We start from the raw sequence: 25,873 nt of genomic DNA on the forward strand, positions 1-25,873 counted from the left end.
ATACACAGTTATTTTCCTTTTGCTACTTACACTACATGTACATCTATCATCAATCGTTCACCTTATGTGTATGCGTCAAATTTATGAAGGGTTCCCGAGACAATGAAAAAAACAAACAGTTGTCTTTACAAAATTCACCATATGACAGCCCGCTCCGTTTCCATTATTTCCAAAAGATTGATATTTATAGGATGTTAATTTTATTCATCTATTTAAAAAATGGAATTTAATCAAAGTTACAATAGTTTTTAAAACGATTTATGTGTAAGAAAGCATGCACTACTTCGATCGCCAACGAGAAATACATAACATACTGATGAACTCATTATCTTAACTTTCAGTTAGGTTTATGAATACCTGCAAGCTACAATTATTCTATAAGTTTGATTTAAATAATATATTCGCTCGTGATATTGACTGGCATTAAAAATAGCCAAAAAAAAAAAAAAAATAAAGACTGAAGTTCATTCCAAATATGATTATACTTTTTACTTTATTATAATATGAAAAGGGGGGGGGGGAAGAAACGCATATTTTACTTTTTTGCACCATGTTATCATACATGTTCATACACAGAAGATCTTAGCTCAAGAGAATGTTTTATTGGTCTGGACGATTTCCATATATAGAAGTCAAGAACGATAACTGAAAGTTGCTTTAAATAATTATACTTTAAATACATGTAAATATTTTTCTGCCGAATTAGAAAACAGCATTATCACACACCCAAAAACAGTTCACGGTAGCTCAGTCGGTAGAGAGCTCGCTCCGTGATCAGAAGGTCGTGTGTTCGAATCAGGGCCGCGACTGACCTAAGTCGATAAAAAATAGGTAGTAGCGGTTCCTTCGCCAAGCGCTCGGCACTTTGAATTCTCGAATGGGACGTAAAACAACAGACAATCAGTCAAAGGAACAGATTGATTTATTGATTGTATGTTGTTTTACGTCCCATTCGAGAATTTTTCACTCATATAGAGACGTCACCTTGTACCGGTGAAGGGTTTCAAATGTTGACCTTTACTCGGGACTCAGGGCATTTGAGCAGTGAGGGATCTTTATCGTGCCAACGCCTGCCGTGACACGGGGCCTCGGTTTACAAGGACTCATCCGAAGGACCCGCAACTTTCACTTCAAAGTGCCAAGCGCATGGCGAAGGAACAGCTGCTACCCATTTTTTATCGACTTAGGTCAGTCGCGACCGAGATTCGAAATCATGATCTCTCGATCGCGGAGCGAGCGCTCTAACAACTGAGCCACCGTGAACGGTCAAAGGAACAGAAAGAGAACACGATCTTATTCCCCCTCAAAAAGATTTTTTTTTTTTTTGACCAAAAATCTTGAGAAGAAAATGAAAAGTTTTGAAGAATAAGAAATTTTCCACATATTTACCGTGAACAAACGTGACATATTCATCTCGGAAAAAAATCAGCATATTACATGTAATGCAAGCAACAATGCGATCGTTTTAGAAATAGATCACACTGTCAAAACAATACTCGTATGAATTACATTTATAACATTTAACAGAAAATGAGCTATTTTGGTAAATATAATTTCGCTTCCGATTTTCATCAATAACGTGAAGATTCCATGCGTATAGATCTATTAAAGACAAGTGTTTATCGCATGCATATACTAGTTAGTCCCCTACCGGTGAAACCGGAGGGGACTATAGGTTTCCTCTGAGTCTGTCCGTCCGTCTGTCTGTCTGTTTGTCTAGCTGTCTGTCAGTCTGTCTGTCTAGCTGTCCCTCTGTCTGTCCCTCTGTCAGCCTGTCCCACTTGTTTTTTTTTAAACGCTTGCAGATACTGAGCTGATTTTTGGTATGTAGGTGTATCTTGATGAGTTACAGATCAAGTTTGCGTTTCGTTCCCCTTCAATGATTTTTTACGGAATTACGATCTTTTTAATTTTTCAGGGTTTTCCGCATTTTTTTCCTAAACGCAGCCATAGATCAAGTTTGCATTTCGTTCCGCTTCATTGATTTTTGACGGAATTATGGCATTTTTAATTTTTAACGGGAACCAGATTACACTTGCCGGTAGGGGACTAGTATTGCTAATGCAATACTCTCAGAATGCTTGTTTTATAATATCACGGTTTACAAGTGTGCTGAATACCACGTTATATTTGCACTGTAAACGGAATTAATGAAAGGTGTAAAAGGTAGGGAAAGGGAATGAAGATAAATGCTTTTTATCACCAAAACTTACCACGCATACCTGAAACTAGACGATTTTGTTACACGGGAAATACATGTACGGTATTTAAGACTGTTATATCTCTTTAATGCCAGGCTCTAAAAAATGAAAATCTGCCGTATTTATATCAAATTTCTTAACACAAGTTTAAACTATTGGGATTACTACTTGGCAGTGACAGATTTTAATCCCACGTAGAATTTATTGTAAGCTTTCAAGTCGTATTTGTTCACAATTATTATACAAGAGGCCCACGGGCCTTATAGGTCACCTGAGTATCATATTACAACTTTCCAACAATTGAATTTGGTTCGTATTTTAAACCAGAGGCCCTGAAATTCACAATTTTGAAAGAGGCACGATTGCTCATCATAACTATACAGTTAGCATGCTTACTTTGATTACTTAATACCCAGAAGCAGAGCAGAGGAACAAAAAAAATCCATTTCCACTATATGAACAGTAGTGCCCCACCCTGACCCTGGGGCCACACATTTCACAATTTTGGAAAAGGCACCCTTGCTCATCATAAATGTTTGATTAATACCAAAGAGCAGATTTGAAAGCATCAATTCATTTTCACTATATAATCAATAGAGCTCCCCCTCACGGTACCTCTGACCCAGAGGCCATGAAATTCACAATTTTGGAAGAGGAACCCTTCCTCATCATAACTATGTACTTAAATCATCAGCATAATACCCAGAAACAGAGGAGAAGATTTTCAAAGAATTAATCCATTTTCACTATATAATCAATAGAGTCCCACCCTAACACCAGAGCCCCTGATCCAGGGGTCATGAAATTCACAATTCTGGAAGAGGCACCCTTCCTCATAATAACTATATACACAGTTCATTAGCTTAATACCCAGGAGCAGAGGAGAAGATTTTTAAAGAAATAATGCATTTTCACTGCATATTCAACAGAACCCCGCCCTAGCACCAGAACCCCTAACCCTGGGACTATAAATTTCACAATTTTACTAGAGGGCTCAATGATTATTACAATTATGCCAACAATTTGACTGCTTGATGTCCAGGAGTAAAGAAGAAGATTTTGAAATATTGCATTGATTTTAGTGGGTTTTGCCCCACCTCTCAGCCCCCCTCCCCGGGGGGGGGGGGGGCAGGGCCTATGAATTTCACAATTTTTGTTCCCCTTTACCCATAGATGCTATATGCCAAAATTGGTTGAAATTGGTCGAGCGGTTTCAGGGAAGAAGCTGAAAATGTTCAAATGTTAATGGATGACGCACGACGCATGCCGACGGACGAAAACAGATAGCAATAGCATGAGTAAATTCGGGTGACCTAATAATGAAATTATTATATATGCCTATTGTTCCTAAATGTGCTTAAAGTTTCAAAAAGTTTGTTCTCAAAAATTTTTTAGAGCATGGTTTTGTCTTAATGTCGTTATCTGATGTAATATATGGAAATCGTCCACACCTGTTGAATGGCAGCAACAGTTTCATCAATAGAAAATCCTTCAATCATGAAAAAAGCGCGTTTGAATAAAGCAAGACATTTTAGCAACGATTGTGGTGTGAAAGTACGCGTGATGCAATTTGTAATCATTGTTGATCCTTAATTAATGTTCGATGTTGATGTCTTAAAGTTCCGCACTTTATTAATGTTGACATTAGCTTGTAACAAAGCCAAATGAACGCTTAACTGAACGCTTAAATAAACAGACGGGTGAAGCAATAGTTAAAGTTTTGCAAAGGTAGGATAGATTTCCGTCACAGAACGTTTTAACGTTGCGCATTCAACCATATCTCGTCTTAGACAGCAGAAGCTGACAACAGGAAGTCCAAACGACCAAATAGAAGTGGCCGTTGTTGAAGTTGTAACGACTAAGTGCCAAGGCAGGGACTTTCGTCTTCCCAATCTCAGGAATCATTCCCAAACGGGTGTTCAGACTGCTTCTCCTTTCCGAGGACTTTAATGCTACGAATTAGGCTGCAGGACGTTATAATGCTTGAATGCTAAGAATTAGGCTTTGGGAAGTGGGTTTTAGAGCGTGCAGACAGTTCAAAGGTTTGTCGTACGCGTTCGAATGGACTGGTGACATAGACATCGTCCCAATAGCTTCCCCTTTTAAAACTGGGAAAATGTACTATTCTCTGACTAGTTTACATTCACCCTTGTCCGAGAAGACGAATGAAGGCGAGCTCGAGTGCATAGGCGCAAGGGTTAACGTTTTTCCGATGCATGGAGAGCGATCGTTTTGGGGGAGGGTTCATAATGTTGTGGGTTGGAAAAGCTCATAATCTAAGGACGACTTAAGTTGTTGTTGATGGCTGTCTAACGGCTAAACGTTACCCGGACGTCATCCTGTAACCCTATGCTGTACCCTTTGTGGTCAGCACAATCTTCTTATGCAGCAGGACAATGCTCGCCACGTGTTACAAGAATATTTCGGGTTTTTCCTGCAACAAATAACAGTGTCATTTGAATGGCTTCCATACATCCCCGACCTCTTTCCGATCGAACACTTGTTTAATGAAATTGATAGACAAGTTCGACAACGTCTAAACCTTCCGAACAACACCGAAGATCCCAGGTGGAAGAATAGAACATCCCAATAAGAACAGTAAACAGATTCAATAACTCGAAGAATCCGCGTAGCAATCGCTTTGCACGGCGAACACATGCACTCAATATAGTTTGCGAACTGTCTTTATATTTACAAAACCGCCCTTCATATCAGAATGAAATTTTGCACACAGACAGTCATAAACATTTTCTCTAAATAGCAGATGTTATGTTATGTTTTGTTCCATGTTTGTGACGTCACAATGTGAAAAAGACGTCAATATTATATAGATGGCTTGTGACCAACAAATGGCCGACTTAGCCGTACTCGAACAACGAAAGGCTGTTAAGTTTTACGTTTATCTTGGAAATTCCTTTGCAGTAGCTTAAAATAATTTGTACAAGGTTTTTTTGAAGACAAAAGACTTGCCAGAAGTTCAATCATAAATTGGATTGATTGTTTTAGTGAGGAAAGGGAGATGGTTAAAAATGTATGTTTGTTTTGGTGCCCAGTGAAAGTAAGCTGGGGGAAGAGATGTGTCCTTGGTTGAGCAATTTATTATGAAAGATCGCCAAGTTACAGTTAGGAATATAGTTGAATATCTTAAGAATATTATAATTATTAAATCCCTAAAAACCGTTTACTTTAGACTTTAACATATAAGATACGTTAAAAAGAAGGCGACCGTGCTTTATCAAAAATGGAAAAACGACGCACCCAAGACAGAGAAGTCGGGTTGTGATGGTCACCATGCTCATTCTGGGAAAAGATATCCTTATCCACCCATCCCATTGCCGAGACTTGGCCATTTGCGACAAATGGACTATTCTTGTATTAAAAAATAACTTGCATGGTAAGAAATATAAGACTTGGAAAAAGCTTTTGGCCTCTGTGAACAGAACGCTACGGAGCATGTCATGTGACCGCCTGTATCACGTGATTCGTGCATGGGCAGAACGGTGGCAAATGTGCATTAAAATCGGAGAGGAGTACTTTAAAAAATGATAAACACCGAAATCTAATTTTATTTCTTTTATGCAAGTTATATGATTAGTTCGCGAACTTTTTGATCACCCCTCGTACATTGTATATGATTCTATTCGTACTGACTTAGAAAACTTCCTTAAGGAATGTGTCTTTTTTGTTACAATTACCAAGTTGTCCAATATACATGATTATTGATTAACATTGTTCATATGTCTAAAATTTGTATTATTATTATTTTTTCTTTTGTTGGTTATTATTCAAATTTTTGTGGAAAATCCTAATATCAATGTCAAAATGCATTTCTTTTTCCTTTCAATATATTATGATTATGAGATTCAGTCTAAAAGATGAAGCAACATTGTGAAGAGATTGAAAATATTTTAAATTAATGAAGAATAAATTCACAAACTTACATGTTCTTCAGAGGATGTGTAAAAAAAAATATGTGAATAAAAAGAAATCGACTTTATAACTCCGGACGTCGGAAGAATAGGAGAAACTATATGGATAGGAACTCCATAGATTAATTTTAATCAAAGTCCTTTATAATATAATGTATTTAATAAAATATTAATTCTGACCTCTTCATATCATGTCATGTGCTAGTATCGTTCATTGATATGATCCCAAAATGCCTTTAACTGCATAGAAATAAAAACACCATACTTTTCATTTTACCATGACATTGATGTCATACGTAATAGTTTTGGTACTTGAATGGTTGGTAGAAATACATCCACTGTTTTCAATAAATCAGCATAAATATCTTAACTGATCGTTAACCTGACAGAATTGCTGAAGCTATATAATTCACATGGACATCACAGAAAGTCTGAATTGCGTTTTTTTACAAAAAGGAAATTTATTCTAATTCTAAGCCTTCAACAGAGAATATTTGGAACTTTTATGCGTGTCAGGCTAAATGGATGAGTCTTAAGTTGTTTGTATGTTGCTTACCGTAGAAAAATGTTGAAAGAGGGAGATCTATAATTTCCAATTGGGGTCACAAATTTTATAAAATGATAGAAAAATTACTATTACCCCGTAATAATAATGATTTATTTTCTGGTTGATTTTCAGAGTAGAGAAGGACATATTTGGTTTCTTCTTTTTAGTCCACCACTGAGAAAATTGTTGTTTAACCACTTGAACCTTTTGATCATACAGATATTCTTTGAAATAGAGTTTTATGCCCTTATAATAGAAGATTCGGGGCATGTAGTTTTGCCCTGTCCGTCGTCTGTCAGTCTGTCTGTCTGTTCGCAAAACTTTAACCTTGCCCATAACTTTTGATTGGTTGGAGCTATGGTTTTTATATTTCACAGATTTATTTCTTGTAACAAGACCTTTCTTTGGGTACTATAATATATGACGTTTTGACCTTGACCTTGGAATTTAACCAACTTTTGAAAATTTAATGAGATTTTAAACTTTTGAACAGTTGGTGTCTGGGCATTCAAACTTCACATGTATATTCCTTGTGACAAGGCCTTTCTTTGCATACCAACAACTTTGACTCTTTGTCCTTGACCTTGGAGTTCGACCTACTCTTGAAAAAAAAACCCACTAACCTTGGCCATAACTTTTGAACAGTTGGTGCTAGGGCTTTCATATTTCACATGTGTATTTCTCGTGATATGACCTTCCTTTGGATACCAACAACTTTGACCTTTTGACCATGGAGACTGACCTACTTTAATTTTGAAAAACTAAACCTTGTCCAGCCATAACGTTTGAACAGTTAGTGCTAGGGTTCTCATACTTCACATGTGTATTCCTTGTGACAAGACCTTCCTTGGATAACAACATCATTGACCCTTTGACCTTGGAGTTTGACCTACTTTTGAAAAACTTAACCTTGGCCATAACTTTTGAACAGTTAGTGCTACGGCTTTCATACTATACGTCAAATGTATATTCCTTGTGACAAGACCTTCCTTTGGATACCAACAATTTTGGGATTGACCTTGACCTTGGAGTTTGACATTCTTTTAAAACACTTTAACCTTGGCCATAACATTTGAACGTTTGGTTCTAGGGCTTTCACATTTCATGAAGATTTGTATCACTTGTCACAAGACCTTCCCTTGGGCACCATTTGACCTTAACCTTGACGTTTTACTTACTCTTAAAAACTTTAACCTTTGCCATTTATTTTCATTGGTTGGTGCCAGGGCTTTCAAATTTTACAGGTTTATTCCTCGTGACATGACCTTTCTTTGGGTACAAACATTTTTGATCTCCTAATCTGGAGTTTGACTTGCATTTGAGAATCTTTAACCTTCGCCATAAGTTGCCATACGGGGGCATCAGTGTCTCACAAACACATTTTGTTCTTACATAATTATTATGTATTGCAGTAAGTCAATCGACATTTTCCTGTATTATCCTCGATTTATGTATATATTTGCTAGAATATATAGAAGGTGAGAAGTGAGAGGACAAAGATTATTCAAACATATTCGTTTAGAACAACATTTGATACAAAACGTCGATTAAACACGTGTATCATGTTCATTTCCGAAAAATAGATAGTCAGAAGCCTACAAGGGCCGACAGTGGCGATTCTAACACAGGCACTTGTTTCGTTAATAACCTTTTTAACCCATGATATAATAATAATACTTTGGGTTAAAAAATTTATTACTGAAACAAGTGCCTGTGGATTCTAACCAGAATTAATAGACAGTTCAAATCTGATACATATAATAAAAACCGAAATAACATATGCTCCGGGTAATTAAAAATGAATCTTAATTTTGAATGACTAATATTCACCGTTTATATAGCGGGGTCCTCCCCCTACCCTCAACCTTAGACCTGGATTTATAGGAATGGACTGGGGAGGGAATAATAGAAGGTTCTAGCCCCAATGTCTCTTCCAAATTTCCATTCCCTTGCTCTTTGTGGAAAGGGAAGTAATTCAGAAATCGGAACGGATATACGAGCATGGTATAAACCCAACGTGTAACTGCAATCCATTTTCGGAAGCCTTTGATCAAAATGTTAGTTCCCCAGCTACACATAGGAGTACAACAATCTTGTAAGTTTAAATTCTGAATAATTCATCGCAATCTTTAATTTTGAAATTCAAATTCTTATCCAGTTTGCTTGTGAAATTTAACATAATGTAAATTTGATGAAAGTTCCTCGAAATAATATCGACCGTTGAGCATTGGGGAAAAAAAACACTTCCCTTCTAAAAATTTTTATGCATTTAAAAACAAAAACAAAAGTGACATCCAATTGAACTCCCGTGATGACATTGTCCCTCAAAAGAATTGCTTCCTTTGCATGTGATTTGATCTGTTTTTAAAAACGTATGGTATACTCTTTCGCTAAGAATAATTTAATTTGAAATTCATAACTTCATAAAGGATTAAAATCATCTATCAGGAACTTTAATCGAATCATCAAAAGCAAGGTTTGACATTTGTAGAGCGCCTTTTCAAATTTATGCTTCTAATTGAAAAAAATAATTTTAAAAAATCCTATCTACCTACTGATCCACTTTGTATCATCATGTAATAGTAAACTTTTTTTTCTTAGAACTTAGTTTCCCCAGTTTTATTTTATACACTTGTTGTGTATACATGTTACAAAATAATGTAGGATGAAAGACTGAAAAATGCAGAATAAATTTAACCATAGAAAAAATGAATATAATTTACGATAAAAACAAATATTGCAGCATACAACTAGATATACAGCCCAGTTTTTTTTAAATGCATCCTTTCTCCATTTGATAAAGAATACATAATATTTTTTTATTATTCAGTTCAACAAACTGTGACCGATATATTTCACATGTTCTTGTATACTTTATTTTCTCCCTTTTGTTTTAAAGATCTCATGAATTTAGAGACATTTAAATGATAAAAATGTTCTTTACATGTAGGTTTAAAAAAAAATAGATACGCAAAGTAAGTGTTCAGAGAAATGCGACATTAGGTCATGCATCAAAAGCTCGTTTGTACCGAATATAAACCCACTTAATCTTACACACAATTTTAATTGACACTTCCTATTCGTCAGTTCGCTCTTAATTCTACATCTCACCTCTGATGTAATAATCAGCACTATGATAAACAAGAGAAATTAGCTTGGGACGAATAACTAAGGAGAACTTCAATAATTGATGAACTTCTTCTCTATAACAACGGTTGATAAACAGTTTTCTGAAATTTCGCGTATCGACAGTTTGGTTTGTGCTTCCCCGATTGACACTGGAACTCTTCAGTCTCGGGAGATCACAAATTGCTGTCGATAATGTGACTTCTGATTATTCCAAGTATAAGCAAGTGTCAGAGGATATCGACTTTTGAAATCAGGAGCGCTTGATGTTTTCTTCCTGTAACTCGGCAGTGATAGAACGCCTTTTTTTTACTATTAGGCCGGTAAAAACAAACGAACTAAGAAGAAATATATTTTCTTTTTTCACGGAAAGAATTTATCATGTGCAAGGAAAATTTTTACAATGATTCGATAGTTTGCTATCGTTTAAATAACCTGTCCTTCTGCAAATAAGACGTTTTGTAATCGGTGGTTTTGGGGGTAAGGTAATATTTTAAGCACTGACAGTTTTATCATGTTTTATTAAACTGTACCGGATTATGTCATATTAGAATTAAAATGGAGGTGTTCCGGTGTTCGTTATTTTTTCTGTTAGCGACAGTTTTTGCGGAAAAACGTAGAATTGCACGCTCGGAGCCCGAAGGGGATCTTGTGATCGGGGCCCTCTTCCCCGTTCATAAGGGTCCTAAGGATTTGACGGGGTACACTCGAACTTGTGGCGAGGTATGGGAGCAGTACGGGATTCATCGTGTGGAAATATTTCTTCGGACCCTTGAGGAAATTAATAACGATCAAACCTTACTACCAAACATCACACTGGGATACGACATTCGTGATTCGTGCTGGTATTCTCCTATTTGTTTAGAACAAAGCATAGACTTCATCAAGGACTCTATAGCAAGTTTGGATAAATCACAATCAAAAAATACAACGGGTCGGTGTAAAACTGAAAATCGAAAACCAATTGTTGGTCTAATCGGACCTGGGACTAGTCAAAACTCCATACAAGTTCAGAATTTACTGCAGATTTTCAAGCTTCCACAGATTGGCTATTCAGCTACAAGTATGGAATTAAGTGACAAGAATTTGTACAAGTACTTTATGAGAGTGGTTCCCTCGGATATGTTTCAAGCACAGGCTCTCTTGGACATAGTGCTGCAGTTCAACTGGACGTATATTTCAACTGTCCATACTGACGGTAAGTCTCTCTCTCTCTCTCTCTTTCTCTCTCTCTCTCTACACACACACACAGTTAACATGTGTTTTAATTTGTTTTCATCCCTGCTTACAAATTCCTTATCAGGTCTGGCAGACGTACATATCATGCTAATCGTGTACAAAGTAGTAAATTCTCTCATCCATCACCAATATCTAAAATGCCGTCGAATAATTAAAAACAATTTACATGCACACTTAACCTTTATTTTACTTCCGCAGGTGTCACTACCTGAACTATAGGTGACACAAATACAAACCACACAAAAAAAAAAAAAAAAAAAAAAAAAAAAAAAAAAAAAATGAAATTTTAGTTTTAAAACGAGTAGGAGTTCTTTTTCCGTTTTATTCATGCATGGGGCAAGCTTGATTTATAATACGACTACAGAGTTTTTACCAGTTAGATCCTTGCGATCGATTTTTTGTTGACTCTTAAAAGATCGTTATCTCGTTGCACGGGGAAGTAAAATCTAATGTGTCCTCCAAAAAGAAAAAAACAAAACAAACAAAACAAAACAAAAAAAAAGATAATTAATAAAATAAAATATATGCACAAACAAAAAATATATACGAAAGATAAGTTTTCTTCACTCCAAATGAAAGACGTGTTACTGAGTTTTAATATGTCTGATTACTTATCCTTTTTTTCTCCTGATAGTTTTTTTTTTTTTTTTTTTTTTTTGTAAAGCATTGGAGAAATCTATTAAATGCACATTCAAGTGTCTGTTTCGTTGTGATTAAATAAAGCGTGTCTGCCTTTGAGTACATCATATGTGAATGGCACTTGTGATATAATCAGGAGGTTATTTTTATGACCTTATGAATAGTTTAAACATTTTTTCCTTAGTGCAAAATCGCACGTGTAATCTTTTTTTTTTTTTTATCAATGACATGAATTACTTCACCCACATGCTAACTACCTCTTTTAGAAATGTTTCAATGTTTTCTTCTTGTGTTGTTCAAGGTTTAAATTCACTGCAAACTTTAAATGCGCTGTTACAGGCAGTGAATTTTCTTAACGGATCTAAACCTTACGTAATCGAGATAGACCACCGTTTCAACTGAAGAATATATGGCAATCCTACAAATGCTAAACGTCACCTGTAACTTAATTACAACAGGTGAAGAAATGGAAACACCTTAAAACCACAAAGCACCTCTATCAATGAAAAACATGTCATCTATATCGCTTTTTGTTTACAATTTTACTCAAAAGAAGAAGCGGAGGTAAGGGTCATAAAATCAACTTATCAAACTAACAATGACTTGAATTAAACATTTTTTAATTTCAAATTAGGATTACCAGAAGATACGACAGAAAGTTTTTTTTTTTTTTTTTTTTTTTTTGTTTTTTTTTTTTTTTTTTTTTTTTTGGGATGGTGTAAATTAATGAATTTAGAAATAAATATTCATGAAAAAGATACACTTGAAAGATCAAAGTAGTAATTGGTGCAAAAAATTGATAAATAATTAAAACAAAGATAAATCTAAAGATATATTTTGAGTGGTGCACAGCAGCAAATTAAGACCAGATATCAAAAATGAAAAAAATACATAAAAGTCACCAAGTTCCACGAAATTAAGAATAAAAATAATTATTTGACAAGACATGTCTAACGCAAATCAATTAAAATGCACCTTGCCTGCTGCCCAATCCCATTCACTTTTTGTGAATAAAATTGTGTATAAATAAAAAGTCTCCCACACCTACTTTAACTGCTATGAAAGAAACATTTATTTCAACAGAAAAAATTACTCTTAAGTAATTAAAAAAAATTCTTCAACGTGATCTGTTTTGGCTAATTAAGAAAAAAAAAGAATCTGTTATAACAGCTTGTACCTTTTCTGTCCTCTTAAATTCAATGACTTACTTGAAACGGGCAGAAATTTCATAAATGTATGACCTAAAACAATTATTTGTGGTTTTTACAAAAAACGATAACAATGGACGTAAAGTGCAGTTAGTGCCGTCTGTAAAAACCCAGCACTCCTACACTTTTACGTCAAAAATTTCAAAATACAATTATTCTTGCACTGAACTTGTGAATACAATTTTCTAAAGCTTGTCTCAAACGTAAGGGAGGGGAAATGTGTGAAGAATATTCGTCACGTATTCTTTTTTTTTTTTCTTTTTTTTAATTTCTTTGGGATTTTTTTTTTTAATTTTGTTTTTTTGTTTTTTATTTTTTATTTCAAATCTTTTCTTCAGCAAATTTCATGTCATGAATTTTGAGTTTACTGGGCTGAGGTTAATGCAAAATTTGCAACATGATAAATTTCGCATTTACAGTATACCTTCTCCTACTAAATTCAAAATTTACAACTTCGTATGGATGCATGTCTTATATTTATATATGTATGACTGATAGACAGCCACACTAAATATTGGCGACTTATAACTGCCATGTCCATATTTTAATATTATATAGAAAGGCAATTCGTCAACTTTCATGCGCTTGAAAAAATAATCATTTTCCATAGTCTTTTAAAATGCGGACGTATAAGACATACATGTACTTTACTTAAGAGGTTTATTTTCATTCAACAAATCCAGCGATGCTCTCGTGTATATTGACACTAGGCAAACTTGAACTGGATGTCCGTGTATTGATAATGATAGTTAAAAACAGAAATCGATATGTTCTGGTAAAATGTGATTAAATATTAAATTAATTAGTAGAACCCGGGCTTTATTTCATATTGATTCCCCATTGTTTATTATCATCAGCTGTAGTTTTGTAGATAAAAATAAAGTGTTAATCGATTAACCTATTATTGGATTTTGTATTCCATGTTCACTATGTTAAGTATTGAAATTGATTTCCTTGAATGAAAAAAAAATCTCTGTCTACAATAACAGGTTTTTAGCTCACCTGAGCTGAAAGCTCAAGTGAGCTTTTCTGATCACATTTTGTCCGGCGTCCGTCTGTCCGTCTGTCTGTCCGTCTGTCCGTCCGTCTGTCCGTCTGTCTGTCTGTAAACTTTTCACATTTTCAACTTCTTCTCAAGAACCACTGGGCCAAATTCAACCAAACTTGCCACAAAGCATCCTTGGGTAAAGGGGATTCAAGTTTGTTCAAATGTAGGGCCACGCCCTCTTTCAAGGGGAGATAATTAGGAATTAGTGAAAAAATAATGGCATCATTTAAAAATCTTCTTCTCAAGAACCACTGGGCCAGGAAAGATGAAACTTATGTGGAAACATTCTCAGGTAGTGTAGATTAAAGTTTGTTCAAATCATGACCCCCGGGGGTAGGGTGGGGCCACAATGGGGGATCCAAGTTTTACATAGAAATATATAGGAAATATCTTTAAAAATCTTCTTCTTAAGAACAGTAAAGCCAAGATTGGTCATATTTATATGGAAGCATCCTCAGGTAGTGTAGATTCAAGTTTGTTCAAATCATGACCCCCGGGGGTAGGGTGGGGCCACAATTGGGGATCCAAGTTTTACATAGAAATATATAGGAAAATATCTTTAAAAATCTTCTTCTTAAGAACAGCAAAGCCATGATTGGTCATATTTTTATGGAAGCATCCTCAGGTAGTGTAGATTCAAGTTTGTTCAAATCATGTCCCCCGGGGGTAGGGTGGGGCCACAATGGGGGATCCAAGTTTTACATAGAAATATATAGGAACATATCTTTAAAAATCTTCTTCTTAAGAACAGCAAAGCCATGATTGGTCATATTTTTATGGAAGCATCCTCAGGTAGTGTAGATTCAAGTTTGTTCAAATCATGTCTCCCGGGGGTCGGGTGGGGCCACAATGGGGGATCCAAGTTTTACATAGAAATATATAGGAAAATATCTTTAAAAATCTTCTTCTTAAGAACAGTAAAGCCAAGATTGGTCATATTTATATGGAAGCATCCCCAGGTAGTGTAGATTCAAGTTTGTTCAAATCATGAACCCCGGGGGTAGGGTGGGGCCACAATGGGGGATCCAAGTTTTACATAGAAATATATAGGAAAATATCTTTAAAAATCTTCTTCTTAAGAACAGTAAAGCCAAGATTGGTCATATTTATATGGAAGCATCCTCAGGTAGTGTAGATTCAAGTTTGTTCAAATCATGACCCCCGGGGGTAGGGTGGGGCCACAATGGGGGATCCAAGTTTTATATAGATATATATATAGGAAAATATCTTTAAAAATCTTCTTCTTAAGAACAGCAAAGCCATGATTGGTCATATTTATATGGAAGCATCCCCAGGTAGTGTAGATTCAAGTTTGTTCAAATCATGACCCCCGGGGGTAGGGTGGGGCCACAATGAAGGATCCAAGTTTTACATAGAAATATATAGGAAAATATCTCTAAAATCTTCTTCTTAAAAACAGTAAAGCTATGATTGGTCATATTTATTTGGAAGCATCCTCAGGTAGTGAAGATTCAAATTTGTTCAAATAATAACCCCCGGGGGTAGGGTGGGACCACAATTGGGGATCAAAGTTTTACATAGAAATATATAGGAAAATATCGTTAAAAATCTTCTTCTTAAGAACAGTAAAACCATGATTGGTCATATTTATATGGAAGCATCCTCAGATAGTGAAGATTCAAGTTTGTTCAAATCATTACCCTGTGGATAGGTTGGGGCCACAATGGGTGATCAAAGTTTATAGAGAAATATATAGGAAAAAGTCTTTTTCTCAAGAACAGAAAAGCCATGATTACTCAAATTGATATGGAGGCATCTTTGGGTAGTGTAGAATGAAATTTGTTCAAATGAGGGCCCCCGGGGGTAGGGTGGGGCCACAATGGGGGATCAAATTTTTACAAATGAATATATGGGGAACAAATCTGCTGCTCAAGAACAACAAAGCCATTTGTTATATTGATATGAAAGCATCATCAGGTAGTTTAAAATTCAACACCCCCCTCCCTGTAAACTTTTCAATACTGTACTGATTTTTGCTTTTTTTCCTAGCCAATGTGCTCAGGTGAGCGATGTGGCCCATGGGCCTCTTGTATAGTGTATCTATTTATTTCGTTGATTGTGAATGTTTAATGTAGTATGTAATGTAATATTTTTAGGGGAAAAAAATCCATTCAAAATAAACAGAAATTTTGCAGTTTTCATAAGGAATTAAGGAAAACATATAACACATAAGAAAAGCGATTCAACCCAGATCGGAGGCTACCCCCCCCCCCCTCCAAAATATAATTGTTTGATTTTAATGACCAGAGATAACCCCACCATGCAGCTGGAGAGGTGATTTTTTTTTAATTACAGGCCATTTCAAGCCATACCTTCTTGTAAGTCCCTGTTGTATCTCGATACTTTTCTACATTCAGAATATGCATTTTTGGACAATTTAAGTCAGTTCAGATTAATAAGTTGAATACTCTCACGTAAAAATACGTGTGTTGCTGTCTTTACAGTTTATTTTACCAATCACTCACCATTTCTTATCTTTGGACGCAGATCATAACTTTCTCTGTTCAACTTCTCCTAATGATGAACAATTTATAAATTGTCGATAAAACTTATAATTCTATGCAAATCAATATCTTTATCTAAATGTCGTTCTAATAGGTGTTTGTATTTCTTCATTAACACAATATTTTCATTGTTTTATCTCATTCATTGATTAACCTTAATCGCTCGGGAGGTCAAAAGTTTAAAGTGAGAAATGGTCATAAACCTAGCAGACTCAGTTTCTTTTTCACCGGAGATCGAATTCTAGCCAAACTTTAGAAGATATTATCAGTTTAAATTCTTTTTCTTAGAGGATCAAAATCGTGTATATTTCTATTAAAAGTGAAAAAAATAAACATGAAAAATAAAACACAACATGGACTTTCTACATGTGAAAGATAACTATTCCATAAGATCAAGTGACTATCAATGAAATGTATTGCACCAGATGATATCAAAAATTGCATCTGATGCATGATGATAAGAATTTGGTCAAAGACCTTGACCTTTCATCTTACCTGACATGGTATTATGACTTTTATATTAAGTATCTGGTTTGTTTTCTTCAAAAGTAATGGTAAGCTAACGTCTTGTACTTACCACTGGCAGATAAAGAGGGGGAGACTCCACCTTTTGTGACCAAAAATAATTTAAATATGCATATTAGATATAGAAATCGGTTTTTAATTTTTGTTGTTAGATACCGCATTTATTATATGTCCCCTAGACCTTTAACATATCCCCCCTTCATCTTTTTATGAATCCTGGATCCGCTAAAATGCAAACTGATAATGTCAACCTTCTTGACTTTGTCTTATATGCGACGATTTTCAGAACATGTCTAACACGACATCTGTTCTTCTTGGAAAAAAAGAATGTAATTCTAAGAACCGACACCGGTTGATTATATTACAGTATTACAGTAAACACTGATTTTTTTTCAAATATAGCCTTACTTCTGAATAATTAAACGTTTGTTTGTCATCCTCTGATGTTCCCTGGATTTGAGGCACGATCCTGATTAGATAATTTAATATTCAACATCCACAGGCTGTTGTTATAACAGAGTATAATCAATTTTTTGTGGCAGGTTTAGTTTGAGGGACAAAAACATTACAGTAAGATAAAGAAGAATTTAAATTAGACGATTCGTGTTCACTTTGATACGCATACTGGGAAATCACTCAATTTTCGTGGGGGGGGGGGGGGGGGGTATTTCCGTTGATTTCGTGGTAAGAAAACTCCCTCAAATTCTCCTTCCTCAGGAAACATATAAATTTTCAAACATGTAGCATCAGTAATTTTCCGGGTGGGGTTGGGGGGTATCGTTGATTTTGCGGTATAAAGACTCCCTCGAATTCATGTCTCCACGAAATGTATAATTCAAACATGTAAGACAACATGTAAGAATTCAACATTTCTTCATCCACCAAATTCCTACGAATCAGTATTTCGTCCTCATACCACCAAAATTAATTTATTTCAGCCAATAGAAAAAAAATCTAAATTTTAAAATGCAAGTAGAATATTATGACATTGTGTCTTTCCAAGAAAGTCTGCAAATCTCTTGATTCATGTGTATCAATATTCAAGTTAATTAAAAAAAAACGTATTGCAAACTTTCTAAAAATTGGAAGTTGTACCTTTTGACGTCTATAGTTTATTAGTCCCCTACCGGTGAAACCGGAGGGGACTATAGGTTTCCTCTGAGTCTGTCCGTCCGTCTGTCTGTCTGTCTGTCCGTCTGTCTGTCCCTCTGTCTGTCTGTCAGTCTGTCCCACTTGGTTTTCCGCACTTTTCTTCTTAACGCTTGCAGATATTGAGCTGATTTTTGGTATGTGAGTGTATCTTGATGAGTTACAGATCAAGTTTGCATTTCGTTCCGCTTCATTGATTTTTGACGGAATTATGGCATTTTCAATTTTTAACGGGAACCAGATTACACTTGCCGGTAGGGGACTAGTATTGCTAATGCAATACTCTCAGAATGCTTGTTATAAATAATAAATTGTCTTCTCGTCTCAACACAGATGACATACTACGATCTATGTTGTACTTTCCTGAAGCTTGGGTGTAAAATGAAAAAGAATAAAATGCTAAGACGCTTAACAGAGAACCTTTCTGTTGTTGTTGTTCAGAGAGAAATTCTGTGATAATCGATAATTTTAAAATCACATTAAAGTCAGAAATATGCAAAATAACGGAATATTTCGCTGTAAGAATATGTTTCTCTGTTGCAAAATTGAAGGAAATACAAATTAAAGAAATTATGTAATAATCGATAATTTTAAAATCACAAAGTCAGAAATATGCAAAATAACGGAATATTTCGCAGTACGAATACATGTATAAGTTTCTTTGTTACAAAATTAAAGCAAATACAAATACCACACATTATAATTCCTCATTTTCTTAATATTTATTACAAAATCTTATTCTTCCTGGCATCATCTGTTGGAGTCGTGCTAATCTGCTGTTTCCTTTTTCTCATCCATTCTTTAACAAGAATTAAACGAAGCATGATTTGTCTTGGGACATTCCGCAGAAAAGATAAGTAGACAAATGAGCCATCAAGGGACAAAATCCCGGAACCAATTTCGATTATTAAGATACTTTTTTTTGCAAATACCAAACCTGCAACAGAATCGTGAGAATAACTCCAAAGAGGAAATTATCCCATGTACACTTTTCTTTTATATTCATATAATCGCAGTTGATGCTTGGGAATCTTCACACACACCCGAACGTAATTTTGGGATTTCCTTCGCAGAATAGAACACACACGACGGTAATCAAAAGGGTGATCTTGCAATATTGCAAACAATCACTTGAACATTATACAGAGAATTAGTAATCAAAATCATGACCACCGAAAATAGGTGAGCCCACAATAGGCATTCAAACTTTTACATAGGAGTACACATGTATATCTTCTCAAGAAGAGCATAACGTTAGTACGTCAAAGTTATATGTATGCATACCTCCTCTCTCCCCACTCTCATTCTCTCTCCACTATCTCTCCCACTCATCCTCCCCTCTCACACTTCACCCTCTCCCCTCCCTCACCCCTCTCTCTCTCTCATCCTCCCCTCTCTCATCCCTCACCTCTCTCTCCCCTACCCCTCCCCTCATCCACCCCTCTCTCTCTCTCCTCCCCCTCCCCTGTCATCCTCTCCACTCTCTCTCATCATCCTCCCCTCTCTCACCCTCCCACTCCCTCTCTGTGTAGGTGAGGGGTGTGTGTGTGTCAAGCTCTCTCTCTCTCTCTCTCTTTCATCTCCCCTCTCTTTATTTTTTGTCCCTTGAAATTACGGAGTCAGATAACTAGTACAATAGTTTAAAAAAAATCTTTATATGCACAGAACATAGATGTTTCATAGTTTTTACAATGCCAAAATGTGGGATAAATATCTTTTGTATACAAAAAATGAATTTGTCTTTGAAACTATGCAAGAAATTATAAAATATTTATTCTTGAACATTTTATATCAAAATGAATTTAGAACTAGTGTTTAATTTTGCAAATAATGAATGTAATTTAAAATGATAAGGGCAATAACTTTGGGGGAAAATATAGCTTCCTTCTTTGCAAACAGGTCATTGTGTACGTTTTTGTGTTTCCGTATTTATTGCAGTAGAATTTTGTATGCTTGAAGAACACTGTTTAGATACATGTACTTACGAACATGCGATTTAATGGTACATATAGGTCAGCTTAACATACCAGTTGAATATTATTTGCTGCACTGCTAATAAGTAGACTTGCAATTGATGCTGTAGTTTATCCTTTGAGGGGAGGTCTATAAAAGTAGTCTTTATTTGACAAAATATGTTAGGAGTTGACATGCAGTATCCTTTTTGCTTGTACATATATGTATTCAGTATAATTTGAGTCTATGTTTTTATCAAATATGCCCTGTTCATATATCGTATCGTTCCGTTGAATATTGGCCAAAATACTTGCATACATGACTTCCTTCTTGTTCTACGGATTACCTGATATTTCATTTTCTTATGACATGTAATTGTTCGTTTAGTGCTTTATTCAAATGCTTACTTTTAAATAAAGTACCTATATGTAACCTTTACTTGTTGTATGGTTCCACTCTACTAACCATAGATTTCCACCTAACGTTTTGAATGATTAACCGTTGGACCAATCAGTGTAATATGAGTAAATGTTCACCTTCTTACAGGCCCTAGCCGTTCTTCTTTGATAAATTATAATGATCATTCAATTAAGAAACGCAGCCATGCAAAAAGTGGGTTGTTACCCACTCGGTAGCTCATATAACATGTAACCTTCTTACTTACAGAAAATTTTGTAAATCGTGAAACAAAAGCATCCAGTTCCAAATCTGTATGAAGCAATTTCAGTGTTGGAAAGGATGGGGGGGGGGGGGGTGTCGAACATAGAAACTTGAAATCCATTGACACCTCCCCCCCCCCCCCCAAAAAAAAAATTAGGTCCTCCGACGTTATTTATATGACATGAACAAGAAAAAGGGAGTAATACTGAAGTTATTTGAACTCAAGCCAATCTTTAAAATAAATTACTTATCCTGTGCTTAGTGCTGGGAAAGTAGAAAAGCTAGGTATATATAAATCACATCAGTAAAGGCACTTTTATCAGGATTGTTAAGAATATCACGATTATAAAGTTTTAGTTCTTTTTCTGGAGAATATCTTCCTGAAAAGTATTTCGTTTAGTGATTGCCGTACAAAAGAAGATAGTTCTTCTTAATATAAAAAGGGGACATTTTAATGAAGCTCACAAAATCTAAAAGGAAAAAGAAAAATTGTGTTGTTCGTTCAAATTGACAACACTTCCGGGGTCGTGGAATGCTGATTCTGATTTATAGAACTAAATACATATATTCTTGTAGCCTATCAGAAGTACAGTTTTATAATCAATAAAACAAAGTATCAGCGATTGAAAGAATGACAGATTGAAGGTTACATGTACATTTGAATTTGTTGCAGGCACGTAGTATTGGGGGGGGGGGGGGGTATATGCTTTTTGTTGTAGTATAATCAAAGCGGGTATTGTAGTTAAGTGTAAATATTTTATTCTTTTGCTTGTCAAAGTTTTTTTTAAAGAAAGTTGTCATTTTTTTTCTCTGCCCCCCCCCCTCTCCCCTCCGAACTTTCAAAAACGATACTACGTGCCTGTAACTGTGTTATCCACATACAAGTTTGACTGTTGTTTTGTACCTTTTTCATTATTCCTTATACGGACATAAAAATAAAATTACCGGGTTTTGCAAATTTTGTTAAAAGGAATAAGATTCCATTTTATATATTTCTGAGAGAACCTTGATTAGTTTATGAACACTAAGAACCCCTCTCATCCCGGTATTGCAACGAAATGTTAGCTACTGCTTTGACATTTTTATGAACTAATGGAAGTACGTCCGTAGGATTTTATGATGCAACTGAAAGTTAATTTCCTTTCGCCTGACTGATTGTAGAAGAAGAAAAGTCGATCACCGTAGAAGGGGCCACTGTCTTATAAATCTTATTGTCTCCTTATTAAAAGACCTTGTACATGTTAGGCAGAATGAATATAGTACAGGACAACGAAATCTCGCATCATGATCTCCAATGATCGATGAGTGAGAACGTGTTTCTGCAATCGTACGTCGGGACGTCGGGACATCGAATATACAGGGACAATGCCCCCCCCCCTCTTTTTTCTGTAAGTAAATGATGACTTCATCATAAAACAAAGGGCATTATCAAAGAACAAAAGATGTGAAATTGTATCCATTTTAAACTTTTTAATGAACAGATGTACTAAATGAAAAAACAGTCCTCCTCCAATCATCAAAATTACTTTTCCATACAAGAGTAAATAAAAAATTCATTAATTCTGAGCAGTGGCTATTGATTATTTGACAGTTTTAAACTTGACACTTCAACATGCACTATACATGAAGTTAAGACTGTGAAGAGCATGTAGAGAGAAAATCGGAAATTTAAATATTTCATCAGTCACGAATAATTTCTCGACACTTTCTTCAACAAAACTATTTATTAGTCAGATCACAAGGGCATGCTAAATATGCAGCACTTTAAATATTTTATCTTTTTTTTTTTATTTCTTGCCAATAAAAGTAGATATGGACGATTTTCCTCGCGGCGCACAGGATTTGAGCAAGCTATTTCTTATATTATATACAAATGTACTAGCTGCAATTCCAGAATTTACTCTAGAGCGATAAATCTTTTGTATCGATTTGATACCAATGATAATGCAAATATTAGTATCAAAGAAACATTTTGAGATTGTGGGGGCGAAAGACAAAAGAAGGTTTGAGGATTAAAATGCACCTTTTATACCATGTTCGGTGTTGCATGCACTTTAATGCTTCTTTTATTTTTTTAAATTATTTACATGAATTAAAAAAAATATTGATGGCAAGGGACAACTCTCTTCTCAAGCTCTTTGAAGTGCCTTGATTAAGTTTCAAATAGTTTAGCCTTTTACGTTAATGCCCCTCTTTGCATGTACTTGTATGATGATACATGTACTTAAAGGACCTTTTCCTTACACCAACGTTTATGGAGAAAATGATCAAAACCGCAGTCACTTTGGTAGATTTAGTAAGTACTAAGACGTAAATGACACAATTATCTGCTACAAACGAGATTCTCCAAAGTACTGCAGACCCACAACTATTTCAGCATCCGACCTAGATGAATCAATCGTCTATTGTATTGATTGACCTACAACATGGGTTTTTATTTACAAGCTTTAGTTATGGTTTAGACAGGTAATTGTTCCACAGAATTGAGTGTGTTTATTAATTGTTACACCTGGGTAATTGGAGGCTTTACATGAGTTGTAGTTATTTCATGATTATTGTATTTGTTCAGTGGAGGGTGCTTAAGGGCATCCCTTTATTGAATACAGATAAGAGAGGTAGCTGAAAATAGAATTGTATGTTTTAGTCGATGAATATTTTACAATAATAACGGAATATTCTTTTTTTCTGTCGAACAGTATTGAAAGGTTTAGTAATTTTCCGTATCGGATTCATTTTTCTTTTTTGCATATGTTCTTGACAGGAAACACGTTCTTATTGAATGTTCATCTCAAGACTCCATATTTGGTTTGATACAGCAGTACTATATTTATATATACACTGTAAAAAATAAGTGTTTAAAAAAAACACCAAATTGCCACAGATAATAAACACTTTAACACGTTTAAAATTTAAACACTTCGTGAAGTGTTTAAGAAATAAACACGTTAGAATGTTTAAATTCTAAACACATAAGGTTTAACATTTAAATACTTCCTTCTCATTCTGTTTAAATACTAAACACTTCAAAAACACAAAACGTTTAAAGATTAAACACTGAATAAACACAAGGAGTTTACTAAATAAACACCATACGTGTTTAAAATTTAAACATTTCATGTTTTATTAATAAACAAGTTTAACCTAAACACTTAAACACTTAAACATGTTTATTCGATGCAACAGATAATAATCACTTAAACATGTTTATACGTCATTTTTTAAACACTTCAACGTGTTTAATTTACAAAATAAATAAACACTTAAACGTGTTTATAAGTTTTTAAGTTTTCAACATTTTTATTTGAAACAAACATAAAACAGTACAAAACACACAGTTCTTGATGATGAAAATGTACATAAAGCTTAATTAATAAATGATTTAATGTTGAATAGAGATTCAAACTTTATAAACAATTATAACATTTATCAACACATTTGTTAACACACACATGTAGATACATAATTCAATTCAAGTTGAAAGATAGAATTATCCAAAAAAAAAAAAAAAAAAAAAAAAAAAAAAAAACTAGCATTAACGTGTAATATCTGCATGTGAACTAAAATTCAATAAAAGGGTGGCCGGGGGGGGGGGGGGTTGAAATAGGAAAATCGCTTAATAAAATGAAATATTATTTTTCAGGAATAAAATTTTGAAACTTTATTTTAAAAAAGGGACAGGGCGTCCATTACATCTTTTTTAATAAAACAAACAATTTCATAATTAAATATAATGCACAAAGACTGAAAATGTTATTTATTGCCTGGGTACGGGATATATACATTGTGTATGTATTGCGGTTAATAAATGCAGTTGTACCTGTATAATTTTACTTTCACTAATATTCAGAGTTTTAACCAAATGAAGAAAATTTCCAGTTTTTACCTGTAAACGACTAATTCATTAAATATTCTTGCAACTTCACAAGTTCACAAGAGCTGCCGGGATACCACTCACTAAATTTCATATAATATTCTAACCGAGTTAAACAGTCTCCTCTGCTTGTGTGTAAAATTCAGGTTCTTCTGCCACGGATGATGATCTCCAGTTTTCCATTCTCCAAAATTTTATTCAACCTTAGTATTTCTAATTCCTTCTTCTTATCAGAAATATCCTGAAAAATAGATAGATAAAAAATATTCACTATGCAAATTCAGAAAATTATCTGTAAAAGAATACATTGAGATAAAAAAAAAAATTTGTTATCCTTCACGCCAATTTTAATTATACACTACATACTGAGAAACAAGTTTGAAATAAAAATCTGCAATACAAATAAATCATATAAGCATACAAACAGTGTATACACTAAAAAATTAAATATTAATGTACCTGCAGGAGCAGCCCAACAGCAACAATTAAGAGAAGGGGAAAGGGGGCTACCCAAGGCAATTTCTATCATGTAAACAACACTCCCCAGAAATGTAAAGTCTCCTTAAAGAATACATGCGCGGGCAGGGAATGAAAAGTGTTGTTAACGCTTATGTGTTAAGTTATGTATGGTCAGCAAATAATCATAATAATGCGTGATAGGGAGCATAAATTTTATCAAGGGCAGGTAATTGGATTACATTTACTTAAATTTCATGTTACTGGGAGACCCAAAACTAGTGTAGGCTAGGAAACAATGATGTTTGTGTTTGTATGTGTGTGTGTGGTGAGGGTGTGTGTGTGTGTGAGGGTGTGTCTGTGTAAGGGGGATGACCCTTTTTCTTTGAAATGCCCTTTAAGCTCACCTTTCAAGGTTAAGTGTGATCTTCGTTTAAAATCACTTTCCTTTATCAAGTAATGTATTCTTCTCAGGATTCACAATTAAGAGTTGAAGGTCCCTGCAAATTAATTAGATATCACAATATACTTAAAAACTACAAATATTTTATGCCGACCGCTGCACATGGCCGCATTTGCACTCAGACGATAGGCCTAACAATCCTGCATTTCATAAATGAAAAACAGTATAAATCTCTAATGTATTAAGCATTCAATTTTTTTTTCCAGATTTTATATAAAGAAATGTATAAATACCTCCTGTTTCCTTGTTAGATATGGTGTTTTTGCCAGTATATGCCTGATTCTGCATCTTCTGAGTTCAAATGGCATGATATGACATAATCAATTGCGTCATT

At 34.8% G+C, this 25,873-nt stretch overlaps 1 protein-coding gene across 1 annotated transcript in view; it reads left to right on the forward strand.

The window, feature by feature from the left end:
* The first annotated feature begins 9,759 nt into the window (after nucleotides 1-9,759).
* The window catches only part of LOC133178515 (metabotropic glutamate receptor 5-like), a 62,295-nt gene continuing 46,181 nt past the window's right edge, over nucleotides 9,760-25,873 (forward strand). Inside the window, exon 1 of the mRNA XM_061313204.1 lies at nucleotides 9,760-11,001. Coding sequence (XP_061169188.1) covers nucleotides 10,362-11,001 — 640 coding nt within the window. The 5' untranslated portion in view covers nucleotides 9,760-10,361. The remainder of the gene's footprint in view (nucleotides 11,002-25,873) is intronic.

Source organism: Saccostrea echinata, unplaced genomic scaffold (genome assembly GCF_033153115.1).
Source record: "Saccostrea echinata isolate AGI-Se365-2 ecotype Australia unplaced genomic scaffold, CSIRO_AGI_Sech_v1 ptg000003l, whole genome shotgun sequence".
In the NCBI taxonomy this organism is placed as follows: Eukaryota; Metazoa; Mollusca; class Bivalvia; order Ostreida; family Ostreidae; genus Saccostrea; species Saccostrea echinata.